Raw genomic sequence first — 15,127 nt, 5'->3', positions numbered from 1 at the left:
GGTGGAAAACACTGGCGTAAGTTAGAGGTGTTCAAAGATCCTCTCAGGCATAGCTGCTCATTGAAATAAAATAACAAAATTGATGAAAATCTATTAAATCAACGAAATACATGGTTAAGATGCAGCAGTTTCTACAGTCCACCGCATACAAGGGAGTCAGAATGCTAGTGATGCATTTTGCCAACTTATTACTCTCCAGCCCAAATGATCAGGTACCCACATGTGCTAGGACCATCTGTGGAGACCCCTCGCTATGAATCTGGAGTATGCAGAGCTGTACAATGACCCCTTAACCACAGTGCTGCCAGAGCCGGCTAAGCCACAGGTGTCATTAATAAACTAAGAGGGCGCTCAGGAAAAGCAACTCAAAAGAGTATGCATAGAGCCACACATCAGTTATTTCACTGAACTAATTTCTGCAGAGTTTGTGCATCTCCACTACAGTTAATGGTGCCTCGGCAGTGCAAATGGGAGCACTTATGTAACCTTTTAGCTAATTTGTATTGGGTAAGGACTGGATAGACAACCCCACAAACATTACCTCTGAACCTATTATTATGGTGGCTATTGGGAGGTGAAAGAGAAAGGAGGGAAAAATAAAGATAATGCACCAGAGGTTTTATTACAAAAGATCTCCGAACAATTTACATCCAGAAATTACGTGACTCACTACTGAAATGCACCCACCCCTGAGGTGGAGCATGTCAGGTTTTTAACAGTAATACCGCACAACAGTTCTGCATAAGGATGTTACTGTATAAGGTGTTGCTATGCCCATTTGAAACCCCAAGGAGAAACGTTTACATAGGCAAAGTTCATGCCAAAATACAGATCAGTTTAGGGATTACTCCTGAAGTTGGCTTCCTTTGAAAACTGCAAGCAATATATGCTGCTCATCCCTCTACATTTCCTCTGTATAAGCAATGTTATATAGATGGTAGGAAAGGATGATGATGGATTAAGAACAGGCCCTGAGAAATCATCCTTTTTGATGGGGGTGGAGGAGGATAGATACTGTGTGGGGGCTGGGGGGGAATGATTTGCCTGCCATCTGAACCAGCTTGGCTCTGGAGCTGGTGAGGGTCACAGTGTGTTTCTGGTTGGTGGTGCTTACAGCAGGTGTGGATGAGCTGCAATCTCTGCATGAAAGCTTTTTACAGCTGTTCCACTCCCGGTTATGGCTATCAGATTTTTCTTCCCCACTGCCATGTCAGCAATCTAGGACATTGTTTAAATTGTGTGTCACAGCTTTAAACTGCATTGAAAACAAAATGTGTCAGCCCTTGGCATGCCCAGTCATGATTCTTTGTGCTTTAGAGCCACAGTTTAGTCCTCACCAACAATTATTTAAAATACCAGTGGAAACTTTATATTCAGCTTCTATTCTTCAGCTTTAAAAACTGTATTTCTTGTTGCTCTAGCCTGCCATCCCCTTGCATTCCTAGAGATGTACAGCCTGTCACTTAGTGTGGGGCAGCAATATGTGCGCTCCCTAGGAGTTGGGTTACTGTGAGCTGTTAGAAGGAAGTAGGGAAAAATTTTGGTAGTTTGTCCACAGCAGCAGAATCACCGAAATCAGCCATAATGCTCTATTAGCAGAAAAGTTCAATATCTGTAAGCCTAAGGCTGAGAGATGGGGAAAGGCTTTTGGTCCTCTTGCTCCAGACTTTTCCCGTAGAAGATATGAAAAACACCACGGAACAGACTACCTTGTTTTCCACTATACAGCAAAAGTGAGCCATACTAATCCTGGTGTCTTTTTTGGTCATTCACAGGTAAATGTGAAAAGAGATCTACCAACTTGTCTCTGCTCACTGCATTAAAAATCATTCAGCGAGGCCCCAGACTCTCTCCCCATTGGTACCATAGCATTTATTCCAGCAAAGTAATTCTGATCTGAGAAGAACTTGGCTAATGGTGACGCATCCTTTTAACCATAACCTTGGAACCTCCAGGAGGAAAGCTGCTTTTTTGATATCATTCGGACCTTGTCCCAGCTGAAGGAACTTGGTGCTCACTCTCTGCGCAGACACTTTTGTCTAGGTTTTTAGTCAGTCTTGAGATTAGCCATAAACTGGTTTGGAATATTCACTGCGATAAAGATGCCTTAAGACCTTGAGTCTAGAGGGCTGGACTGTATCATTCAGATGACATTTATGTGCCTTCTGAAATAGCTGAACAATGGAAAAAAAGAGGTAGATAGGCCTACCAGAAGGGCAGTAATGCATGCATATGTAACCAATGCATATGGCAGGGGAAGCAGCAAGGCCTTCTGGAGAAACACAGTGGAACTCCCAACCCCATTAATGTTGAGACAAGATCATTCCCATTGCTCTGGTCCCTGCTGGTGGAGAGTACAGGGCACGAGACACCACTGCCAGATTGCACTCTGAAATCTTCCTCCTCCCCTTCCCCAGAGATACTTCTGTGCACGCTTGAGGCTGGCCATGGACAGACCGGAGCTGTCTGTGAATGTGGAAGACGGTTTCAGTGATACTTAGAATGGATACTAAGAGGATGTCTCTCTAGTTCAGCTACAAAACTCCAGCCCTTGCACCCTCAAAATCCTCAGTTCAAATCCTAGGAAAAGCCGCTCCTTCTTGGATGAAGCTTGATTTTTGTGAGTCCTACCTGTGAACTGATGCAAATCAGCCCAGCAAGTTGCAAAATGTAGGAGTCAATGATGCACACAAACAAGGAATAGATGCATGGTATTTCTACAAAGGTCACCTTTCCTGTTTGATGTCACTACTTCTATCTACATGTGCTCATTTTGTTCAGAAATGGGTGTACAGTATGGCTGCCATGGCCTACAGGTAATATATGAGGGGGTTTCTAATGTCTTGCACATACCTCCTAAGTCTGTGACAGTTTTCAGAGAAGCAAGTAATGCTTCTCGAAAATGTTGAGGCTCCAGATTTTTGGTTTTTTTACGTGAAGAAGAATTTTAGGGAGTTGGGGGGGTGGGGGCACCTGTGGAGTGCCCAAGCTAAAAGACCTGAAAGGGATCCAAGTTCCAGAGGATTTGTACTTGGCTCTTTGGAAAAGAACTTCCTCTTAAGGGACCTCAGTCAAGAAAGCAAAACCCTGAGACATCTACAGTCAAGAGTAGCATTTGAAAATATAGGTTCAAGTACCCGTGTGCACCTCCTGATGGAAAAGGCAAAAATCCAACAAGGGGATCATGTATCCCCATAGCACAATGAGGCCCTGATGGAGCATTTGGTGGAAGCACACTGAGTGGAGCATTTGGTCAAATTGCCAAGCAAATAATAGTAACCAAGCAGCGCTCAGCATTTAATTGGAAATTCTTTAGTTTTCCTATGGAGAAAGACAGAGGAGAACTGAAGGATACCAAGAGAAAAGTTTAAAATTGAAGCAATGAATCAGTGTTCTTCCTGTCAAGAACTAGCCTCATACCTCTTGGATCATTTTTTAAAATCACCCCCAGACTAGAGGGAAACTGACACATGAATATGCCTTTTTTCTCCCCCTTCCTCCAGCGATGAAAATTACAAAATCAATCCATATGACTGGAACTTCATGGTCTCAAAGCTGCTGATCAACCAGTGGGGAAAGTTTAATAGAGAGAAGAATAAAGAGGCTCAGACTTTCAGCCTCCTCTCTGACTGCAATATTTAAGATGTGAACATACTATGCTGCTGAAATCCTGTGTTATTCTATTCTTGACTTGCCATCTGAGTCTGACTCATTGCCCTGGTAACAAATTAAAACACTTTTATGTGTTTTGCAATTCAGTATCTAATTTTGTAGAACCAGGAAAACTGGCTCCTGCGATTTCACGGTGCAGGTCATTTTGCTATTTCTCACTGCTCTGTGCTACCCTAGCTTAACATCCTTCCTTTCATAGTCCTAATTAACTTTGAGTGAAGTCTTGCCATTCTTGTCATGCATGCCCAAGTCAGAATTGCACTCATGTTCTGGGATGATAAAAGCTGAGAGCGTGCATGGAAGCTTCTGAACAGTACAAAATGGCTGGTGAATGAAAATTATTGTTCCCTTATCAATTGTCTGAGCAACTGTGGGACAATCTGCAATGGAAGGATGAACATCAGTGCTGTTTCTCTATGCTTGAAATAAATGGGCCCAAGTGATGGACTCTTCCCCCACACAGTTATTTGGCAAATTCTTTCTCTGCATGGCTAGTAGGGTGTCTTGCTCATCAACACCCAGCTCAGCTTGTTAATTGGGTATCAGATGCCTAGATTTTAACTCCTTATAGGACCAATAGATTACCCAGTCTGACCTCTTGCGCATGCAGGTCATATCCAGTTACTCCTGCACTAAGCACACTAATACCTCCTCACATCTGAAGTGAACTTTTGTGCCTCATCCTTCCCTCTACACCAGTTTTCTTTTCAAGGTCATTCACAAACCGATTTTTCACAAAGTTGTTAGTATGGCAAAATTCACATCTGAAGCCACCTTCCTTCCCTGTGGTTGAGCATAATTTTGGCTTTCAATTGAACCCATCTCTAATAAAAATGAATAAAAGTTGTGACATTACCTTGTACATGTATCAGTAACTGTATTAGTGAATGCTGGCAGTTTATGTAGAGCTACCTTAAGATTTAACTTCCAGTTCTGCTGCTTTAACTCTGCTGCATCTTTAGGGACCACGCTGACTTTCATATTGCCAGGTGGAAGGGAACTGCTTTCTGATTCCAGTAGGTGCAGCACTAAAGCCATCTACAGACTGGGAGAAATGCACATGATGTTGGGATGCAGAGGTGCACACTGACAGTGTGTGTTCTGCACTGTGGGAATCATTTGTCAAGTCACATCTAGGATACTGTGTGCTGTTCTGGTCACCATGAGCCAAACCCTGATCTCATGCAATTGCGTGGGGCAAGGAGTGTAGAGTGCCGCCTTCTTCACTAGAACAGCTCATTACTAGGTAAAGAATGCTAGGAAAAATAACTGGCTTCATCTCTAGTTGCTGCACTACAGGCAGCCTGATGGGATATGGCCAGGCACTTAGTTAACACAATGGGTACGCCCAAAAGGCCTTGTATGGTGAGTGCTAGATAGGGAGTGAGTGCTTTTCCTTTTCAAAGAAACAGAAGGGTGTGCCTTGCCCTGAGCCCTCTGATCTGATCAGGCACCTGATAGGAAGGCTCTTGTTCCTCTTGCATACTCAGCACCTATCCTCCCACTCCGAGCCTAACATGACTTTAACTATTGAGGGCAGGAATATGTCTGCTGCTAGGTCACTACTGAGACAGGAAAGGAACAGGATACAAGAGAAGGGAAAGCTGCAGAATGAATGGGGCAGTATAAGAGTCTCCTACTGCTGGTCTCGGATGTAAATGTCAAGCATGTCCAACATGCTTTGGAAAGAGCCGTCGATCGAAATCCTGTCTGTCAACTCCCAAAAGAGTTGGAGATGTTCTTTGTTTTTTGAAAGATAAGAAAATACTGTCATAGTAGCTATATATAAGACTTCATATGAAGGTGGCAACGTTGGAGTATTGAATATTTTTATCTCAGTAGAGGAGGAATCTGTCTATCTCCCATAAAATGCTGGAGGGGGATGCTATGAACTCAGTTCATGCACATAGAAAATATCATAAGCCATAGTTTAGTATATTCTGTTTCTTCTAAGGGGTAACGTTTATACTCTGATTTTTTTCTCCTTGACTCGGTTTGTTCCTGTAATCTGCCTCCTAACCCAGTTCATGTCACCAAACAGCATTTCTGTGTGTAGGGTATGGCTGAGCCTTGATAGGCTTCAAAGAAGCATAGCAGTTTCATGCACATTGCAGTGCACGGAAACTTTCCATTTTTTTTCTTTGCCAAAAATACGTTGTATTTAGTTTGTTTGTATGAAGTAGCTGTTCCCATGGATGAAAAGGGTGCTCTCATGTGCTACATGTGGAGAGGAGGGTTTTCACTGGTGCAGAGAATTCAGGTTGAACTAGTTACTCTCTCTGGCATTCTGTTCCCAGAAACTCCTCTGTCCCTCTCTGTTCTGTGTAGTTTATTGTGGAGGGACCTTGCAAATGAAATACTGAAAACCAAAGTCTGGTCCTCTCTGGATAGACACAAAAATTTGTACAGTTTGGGTTTTACTTGCTTTTCCTTTGTCAGAATTCAGCTCAGACTCACTCCTGAGTTGTATGCTATGCGCCAATAAATGGCTTGTGCCCTTCACTCCAGGGATGCACACTCCAGTAGCACTTGCTCATGTATGAATTTTCTGGTTGGGAGGGACTTTCAGGGTCAGCTAGTCCAACCCATTGCAAAAATCTAGGGGTTTCTAGCCCTAAACCATCCCAGGTAGATGCCTATGCAGTATCTCCCAGAAAGCAAAAGGAGATTCTACAGTTTCCATTGGTAACTTGCTCCACTGTCCTATTTTCCTTACCATTAGGAAACATTTTCAGAATTGATCTAAATGAGGTTTGCTGAAGTTTAAAACTATTGCCACTTGTCCTGCCCTCTGTGGTGAGGAAAAACCCTACTTCATTTTCTTGATTGCAGCTTTTCAAACATTTGAAAACTGCTCTCACATCCCCCCCTTTACTTCAGACTTAAACTTATGTGGTATATTCAGCCTCTCCTCATTTCGCTTGCTTTCTAACCCCTATGGATTCATGCCTACCATTTATGTCATGCACATTATATTCATTTACACAGAGTGGTCTAAGTGCTATCAACTTAAACACTGCTAGAGATTATTTGAACCTAAAATACTCTTGAACGTTTTAGGAGTTTGGCTCTGACTGAGAAATTCTTGGCTATGATCTATGTCTTGATGATATTATTTTAGCAGCTCCGTTGGAGCTTGTATGCACACGGCACTTGGAATGGTTTGAATTCTTTGCTTGTTGAGGAGTGATGGGATTTGTTTTAATTTTTGGCTTCATAGAAACTCCTTCTGAACTCAAGAGGAAGAAGAGCTACAGGGGAGGAATGTTAAAAGGATTCTTTGTTGGGAGTTGAATCTCTAAGTAAATAGTCTTGAGTCTGGCACTAAGCTCTTTCCACCTCTTCCACCTCCATACTGTAAATATGATGAGTTTGTGAAATATATCCTGTACTCTGCCTTTATGATTCCCCTTGGCACAGCATGGCATGGCATCTAGATCTTTTTATTAGCTTTGTAGGATGAAATGGCACATCTGATCAATGACAATTAGCATTTTATGAAAATCAAGAGGAGATGAAGAGGTCAATTCACTGTTTTCCATGTAGGAAAGAGAAAACACTTCCACTGGGGTTTACTTGATCTTCTCATTGCAGTTGCAAATGGGCATGACATCTGTGTACACTCAAGAAATGGACTAATATTGTTCTTGAATTAACTATTGGGGAATAGGATTGTATAAATGGCTGTCCTCAGAAAGATGTCAAAATTCGATGCTTATAATAAGGAACTATCCAAGGCCCTTATCCAAAGCTCATTCATTGCCATGGTAGCTTTTCTGTTGACTACAGTGTGCTTTGGATAACTCCCCAACAATTTAAAATATGGTAACTATCTTGCCTCTCTCTTGATAGCTACCTTCTCAGAAGTGCTAAAGGTCTGCACAGAATGTCCCCAAAGATATGCTACAAAACATCATCCCATGGTGTAAACAAGAGTGAACTCATGTCCCGTGCGCCCTGTGCAAAAGTGTTCCCATGGATCTAGTCTGTAAGTGAATTGTTTGCTGATATGGGGGAGAGAGTTTTTTATTGCACAGCAGGAATGTATTATCTGCATGGTGCTGAAAGATTGGACAGGGGAGGTGTTAGGGATTCGATGAAATGACAGAAGGTGTGTGTGTGTTGGTGGGGGGGTGGTGGTGAGCTTGTCTCATTGCATATATACTGTTCCAGGAGAGGGCAGGTTAAAATGTGAATTGTTAAAAGTTATTTAAGAGGTCTTAGGGGTGTTGGTTGCAGCTGTGTTGGTCTAAGGACACAGGCAGACAAGGTTCTTTGGTTAAATGTGATATATTTTATTAGACCAACTAAACAGTTGGAAAAATTGTTTTTTGCAAGCTTTCGGGTACGAACACCCTTCCTCCTAAGCATTCTTAAAAAGTCTTTGAAGATGGTTATGGCAGCCTCATTTGTTACTCTGCATCAGATGGGAAATTTCAGTAAAGAAAAGGCAGTAATGGGTTTTCTCTTGGGAATGATTACATTTTTTTTCACCAGCTTGTTTTTCCAAAAATCTTCAACTGAGAAGAGTCACCAGTTTGAATCATTACAAAGAGGGAGCCAGAGAGCAGTATGTTTCAAGAGTTTTCTCTGCATCTGGCCAGCATTTTCCACTATTCATCATTAAACTCTGTTGTTTTGTAATCAAGTCATTTCAAGAGCATTATCAAAGCTAGTTGAAGGGGTGAGAAGAGAGGGAAAACAACCCAGAGAGTCAAACTTGTTTCTCTACACTGGCTGCATCTACACGAGATGCTGACTGCACAGTTGTTACTGGCAGTCATTGGATACTTGTATAAACAAGTACTAAATGAAGTACTACAAGTATAAACACATACTAACCCAAGTTACTGAGCAGCAGCATTGATGAACAGCTTTTTTGTGATGTTGACAGCGCAGTAGTCCGAGACTACTGCCCAGCAGTGTCGCATCACGATTGCTGCCACGCGATGCCACTATGCAGTAGACTTGGGCTACTGTGCAGTCAGCATCTCATGTAGACGCGGCCTGTGAGGTCTAAAAAATACCCACAAGATTGCAGTCTTGCAAGATTTCTTCACGCTGGCTCTACAATAACAATGCTGTGTACATCTGAGGCCTGACTTTAAGCCTATGAAGGCTCCCATTGATTTAAATGGGCTTTATAAAAGGAACTGCTGGCACTTTTTAGCCTGAGTGCTTTACAAACATAAATTAATTCTAGCTTCACACTGTGCTTCTAAGCCTTGGGAGTCTATTTATCACTATTCTAGAGCTGGGGGAGCTAAGGCACTGGAGATAATCCCCATTGACTCCCTTGTCATCTGGTGTTTGCATAAAATCACACGGGAACTATGAGGGAAGAGCTGGATCTGAGATCCCCAGATCCCTACTCCTGTGCTGTCAGAACCAGCCTTCCTCCCAGTCTGCTATTGCTCCTAATACATTCTCCTCCAGATAAATATAGCACAGCATCAGCAACATCACATGAAAGACCAAACGGCTTTGAAGCCTCACATTATTCCAGCTTCTCTAAATGATTAAAACAACTGGCATGCTACAGAGGCAAGATAAAGTCATTGTTTCTTACCCTTTCATTCTCACTACATCAGCATTTCTGAGGTTAATTGTTAGGATTAACAGCTAGATCTACTATGTGTGCAAGCATGATCCGTCAGGGTGGCAAATGAAATGTGTCACAGTGGCTCATATATGGAATTACCAAGCACGAGGCATCCTTGGTGTGGACTATTGTGCACCCCACAGTGAAAAAATATCTTGGTGCTTTATATTGTTCATTAGTTAATTAAGTTTTTCAGTATTCTTATATAATATATAGTTATAGCCTTTATACAGATGAGTGAACTGAGGCATGGGGAAGTTAAATGCCTTCCTCACTATGGCAACACTAGAGCAATATGGGCAACACTTGCCATTAACTAGTAGGAGAATAACCTGACTGGTTGTTTTGACTCTGAGTTCATCTTTACTGTTTCTGTTAGCAGCAAATGGATGAATGACACTGTTACAAAACATTTGTAACAGGTTTTCACTTGTCCTGAAGGCTAGAAGGTAAAATCTGAGGCACAGGGAGAGGGGGCTGGAAAAAAGAAAGAAAGAAAAGGAGGATGGCCTAAAGGTATTTATGCTTTTCACTGCAGCTTGGATGATTCAAGACTGTTGAATGGGATAAATTATGAAACTTCACTCTAGGGTCTAATCCAGCCCACAGTGATAGTGGCTGAAAACTATAGCTGTGTGATGACTTGCAGTTTGCACGAAATAAATCGGTGACTAATTTAAACTCTTAGCAAAGTGCTGTTTTGTATCAGAAAATGCATCTTTGGGTACTTTGGCATCTTTGGCACCACCTGTCACTCTTTCTGGCAGGCATGATACAGTGGCCAAAGTTTGTGAGGTGATGCAAGCCAAAGTGCCCATGAGGGGGTCTCTGATTGGGAAGTCCCAGTTCTTGAGAGGAGTTGAGAGAGCCCAATCCATGCTTATTCTATGAACAGACAGCTTGAGACCCTAGGACAAATTATGTTTACCTGCCCTTAATTCACACGTGTGATAATGTAAAAAGATGAAATGGTAATCTAACTAGCAGTAGAAGGTTGATTTCTTTTTTGTATGTCTTGTGTTTTCCTTCCTTAATTTGTATGTTAAGTGAATATTTCAGTTCAGCCTTTTAGTGAGCAGTTATTCATTAATGATATGAGTTGAACATGATTTCTGGAAGAACGTGTGCGTGCATGTGCACATGCATGTGTGCATGCACAAGAGAACTGGATGATTTCCCTCCACACTAACTGACTCCAGTTTCTTCTCTGGCCAGTATTCTAATGGAGCAGAAATGAAAGCCCTCTACTAGCAGCGATGTGGTCAGTGCATTTGTTTTCTCCTGTTAGGGTTACAAAACTATCTGCCAGTAGGCTCTGCAGTCACTGGGACATGCTTTGTTTCTGTTGACACTGGTGTTGACCAGTCCTCATCTTTCACTGTTTGTTGTCACACAGGCTAAGTGCAGACAGTCAAAAAGCCTGCGGCTGAATCAGTTCAATTGTCACAGGTTAGTTTAAGCTTCATAGATTGAACCAGAAAACAAATGAGCAGACATTCATTATTGATTCCGGAAGTGCAGCCACATGCCTGCCATGGCTCAGGTCAGAAGACCGGAGCAGACAGCTTGGGCCAAAGCTAGCCCACCCTGTGGGGGGGGGAAGGGCGGGGTTTATGGGGGAGGTGCAAAGCATCCTGGGATGCTGGGGGAGGACTGTGAATTAACTTGAATTTGAAGGGATCTGGGACAGAAGTTCAATAAACTGATTTAACTTAAATCAGTTGAGTCTGATACTACATCCATCCAGGTTTATCTTAAACTAGCTTTGGCCATTTTGAAAGCAGTTTATGTGCACTCAACTTTTGTGTTACAGATCTGAACTGGTTTCTGATCATTTTTACCAGTTTCTGTATAATTGCTATCCCTAGCCAAGGAGATCACAAGTAACCAAGCTGTTGTTGAGTTTCATTTCTGTATGTCTCTGCATATTACCCACCTGGAATGTACCAAATAAATTATCAAAGCCAGTCTTCAGTCCTTTCTATAACTTCCTACAATTATAAATACTTTAAAATATGAACTTAGTGCTGATAAAAGGCTGTGGATTGACTGTCCTGGAACCACTAGCTCTCATCTACCACAAAACAGGTTACGCGTGTCCACATTATCCCCCCCTTTGACATGCTTCTGTCCTGACCTAAAAGTTGTTAAAGCTGAGGAAAATGAAAACTCTTGCATAAAGCTACAACAAGACTAACAATAACATCAACTGTGTGACATTTGTCTTCAGAAAGCTGGCTTGAAGAGGTAAACATTTCATACATCCCATCTTCTTGTTGTCAGATGTGGGAATTGTTGATCACGACACAAGTGGGCTGGATTTAAAACATTGATTAATAATAACCAGTCACCCATGCCCTTAAACCAGCTCTGCTGTTCGGTGGCCACACCAGAAGGAATTCCAGTGCATAAACTTCAGGGGCAACAATTCACATTTTCTTATACCAACAGAAAGTCTTAGACACATTCTCCAAATATCATCTTAATGTTGTGTCTGCAAGAAGAGTTTCTAACAGAATCAAGGTTAAAAGATTTTGTGGAATGCATATACCAAATTGTACTTGAATAGGCTTCACTCGAATGTACTATATATAGTTCTAAGTATATACAAATATATTCGCACAGAAATGCAAACTTTTCCATATAGGCCAAGCACGTGTGTTTTAGTGAATATTTTCATACTACATATTCCTTTGCCAGTTTATATCTCTATCACTGCCCAAATACTTTATGCCTTTGCAAGCCTTTGAAGTCAAACATTTTGAATGTTGAAGAATTCAGGCTCACATTATACAATGAGTGCCTCAGGATGGAAGAAATGGCACATCAGGAACAGGAGGTCTAGTGCAGGTAAAATTTAAACTTCATATCAATCTTTACTGCAAATGCAGATGAACCCACACTTCTTTAGAAGGTAAAATACAACTAGCATTTAATTGTATTGTGTGTAACTGTCATATAATAAGACTATATTGTATCATTTGTTTAGCACAGATATTAACTATATATTATAATATCATGCCTAACGTTCATTATATAGTAAAAACAATGGTACCCTTATGGGAAATGGCTGAAACAATGTGGGACTTTAGAATCAGACTGGACAAAGCATTAAGGGAGAAACTGTCCTAGGAAAAATTAATAGTAATACCTTATTTAACTGCCTTTGGTCTTGCATAGCATTTTCTATCAGTAGCACTCAGGAAGGAGAGACATGAAATATGAAGGCTTTTGAAGCTCTAACTTCTGTGATTCTGCATTCTTGACTTAATGCAGTCTTGACTTTGGACAGGTGATAGACACAGCAAAATATCACCTGAAAGTTGGAGCACACAATATTGCTGGCCTGACTGATGTCAGGTAGTACCAGAAAATTCCTGAAATTGCCTTCTTGAAATCTTTGCACTCAGAAAAGCAAGCTATTTTTGGATAAGCTTAAGATTGAATGTAGTTACTGCTGAGATCAACTCAAAATATCCAAATATCACAGGGAGAAAGCAGACAGCTTTTTCAAGTGAAAATAATCTCACTCTCTCTCAAGTATTTTTTCAGTGTTATTAACATGAAGGGTTTCACAGCTCTTGGCACATAATGTTGCAACTTCCTTTGCCTATGAAGATACTAAGAAACATGAACTCTTCTTACCTCTTCCATATGGATCCTGGGAGTTGGTGCCAGCCTGTACTGATTAAGTTGTAAACCTCTTGGGACTCTCCTGATGGAGGCAGGAGAGGACAGAACCCCAGACCTTTGGAGTGAACCAAATCTCGTAACATTTTGTCCACATCTGACACCATCCAGTAAGCGAATTAGAAGCAAGTTGGACGGTAACTCTTCAATGCTGCAGAAGACAAGAGTTCTGCATTCTGGGCATCTCAGCTCCTTCTGGGATTTCAGTATTTTCTGCAGACAAGGCTTGCAGAAGGTGTGCTGGCATGGTAGCACCTTGGCTGTGACATCTAGCTTTTCAAAGCACACAGGACACTCCAGCAGGTCAAGTAAAGCTAAATCATCCATCTTCAGTGGAGAACTCGAGTTGTAAGCCAGGCCAGAAAAGTCCACATGATACATTCACTTGAGCATAGGTGGCTCCTTTTCATACCCTCAAAAACGATGCTGTAATCCTAGGATCAGAAAACCATCCTGCATGAAGCAACAGGGAGGAGGGGAAAAAAAAAAAAGAGCAGAACTTGACTGCTACAGTATGTAATGTATCCCACCTACATTGCAAAGCAATGTCTCATGAGCCAATTTGCAAATGTATACTTTGCTCTCACATCCAAGTCTGAAGTGAGTCATTTATGATTCAGTACTAGCGAGAAGAAGTGTATTCAGGCTCAAATCGGTTGCAGAACAGATCCGGGCTCTGTTCGCTGGGGCAGATAAATAACTGTAGGTTAGAATGAGTTAACCATATTAATTCATGCCTGCAAATCAAAGCATCATTGACTGACTGAAACAGGATGGGAACGTTCCTTCTTGCGTGTAGCATCTGAACACTTTAACGCTTTAATGCTACGCAGTCTCCTGCTTACCATGTTAGTTATGAATACAATAATAAAAAATTTCCACCTGGTTAGATGAGGTAAACATCATATTGAACCTTATTCACACACACTGTCTCTATTACTGCTTAGCTAAACACACTCACATGCACACACACCCACATCTTACAACACCCACATGCTGTTTCATTTTTAAGATCCTTCCTAATTAAGCTTGCTTTCTACTAGTTTTTAACAGCAAGTCTATAAAGCCATTCAAATACAAATATTATTCTTATACCTAGTTAAGGAGCTCTGTAGTTGCAGCCTCACCTGCCTCGATTATCCAAAACAGCCTCAAAAGTAATCATTATTCCTCCCACAATGTGAAGTCACTCAACCTGTTTAGCTTCTTTTTCAGCTGCCTCTTCATTTGAACTGAAACATGTATGAATTCTGGATTCAGGTCATGGCTTGTGGAAACAAGTATAGTTCCTTAACACATTCAGAGGCTGTGTGTGTGTGTGTGTGTGTGTGTAATCCCAACAAGATCCTATTTACCAGAAATCCTTTTTCTTCTGATGTTGAAATACATGTTGATAACCCTGAAACCTTCCTTCTGAAAGCTCACTGAGGCTTATTTGTCCCGCACGGACACAGATTTTTTACTGTACTTTTGCCTAGTAATCCTGGTTGATATACTTTGGACCCTCTCCCCACTAATGAGGGAAGATTATAATCAGTTTAACTGAGCCTTCATTTACTAAGCAAAATCTAGAGCAGATTGTTAATTCTTGAGTACCACTAACCTTGTATTTGTGACCCTTCGTAGGCAAGAGCAGTTCTGGACAGCTGAAGGGATGACAGCTCACTCCCTCCCCAAAATGCAGCCCTATTGAGAACTTTAACAACTATCTATCTGTGTTACTGGCTCACAGATCAACTTACTTGCTCAGCCCTGTTAACTCCGTCACTGCCTGATGGATCCTCTCCAAAAAGTTTCGGAAAGAAGCTCATGCATATTGGTCCTGGTTAGAAGGCAGATGCTGGGTTGGAGGATCTGACCTCAGTGGAGGTATTCTGGACTTGCATTGCAGAGGTGAGATAAGAGCCTAGCTCTGAGTCTTTCTCCTTTATACAGCTGAGCTTGTTTCTGAGAAAAGGGTGGAACCACTTTTAAAGCTTTATTCTTAGAAACGCTCAACTAAGCAACACAAAACCAAGAAAAAAAATCTGGCTTTGTGTTGCTTTCTATTTCTGAGAATGTGCTTAATTCGGCATTGTAAAAGCATTGGACTTTTGTACTGGAACAGACCAACGGTCTATATAACTAGTAGTCTGCATCCAGCGCTGACTGATACTGGAGGTT

General features: G+C 41.6%; 1 protein-coding gene across 1 annotated transcript in view; it reads right to left on the bottom strand.

The window, feature by feature from the left end:
• Nucleotides 1–14,920, bottom strand: part of SH3RF2 (SH3 domain containing ring finger 2) — a 72,897-nt gene extending 57,977 nt beyond the window's left edge. The window contains exons 1-2 of the mRNA XM_090064219.1: nt 14,707–14,920; nt 12,920–13,417 (exon numbers count right to left, since the gene is read on the bottom strand). Coding sequence (XP_089920345.1) covers nt 12,920–13,345 — 426 coding nt within the window. The 5' untranslated portion in view covers nt 13,346–13,417; nt 14,707–14,920. The remainder of the gene's footprint in view (nt 1–12,919; nt 13,418–14,706) is intronic.
• Between the last annotated feature and the right edge of the window lie 207 nt (nt 14,921–15,127).

Source organism: Crocodylus siamensis, chromosome 10 (genome assembly GCF_052110815.1).
Source record: "Crocodylus siamensis isolate JL-2025a chromosome 10, ASM5211081v1, whole genome shotgun sequence".
Taxonomy (NCBI): Eukaryota; Metazoa; Chordata; order Crocodylia; family Crocodylidae; genus Crocodylus; species Crocodylus siamensis.
The sequence above is the reverse complement of the archived record's forward strand: the minus strand, read 5'-3'. Positions and strand labels throughout refer to the sequence as shown.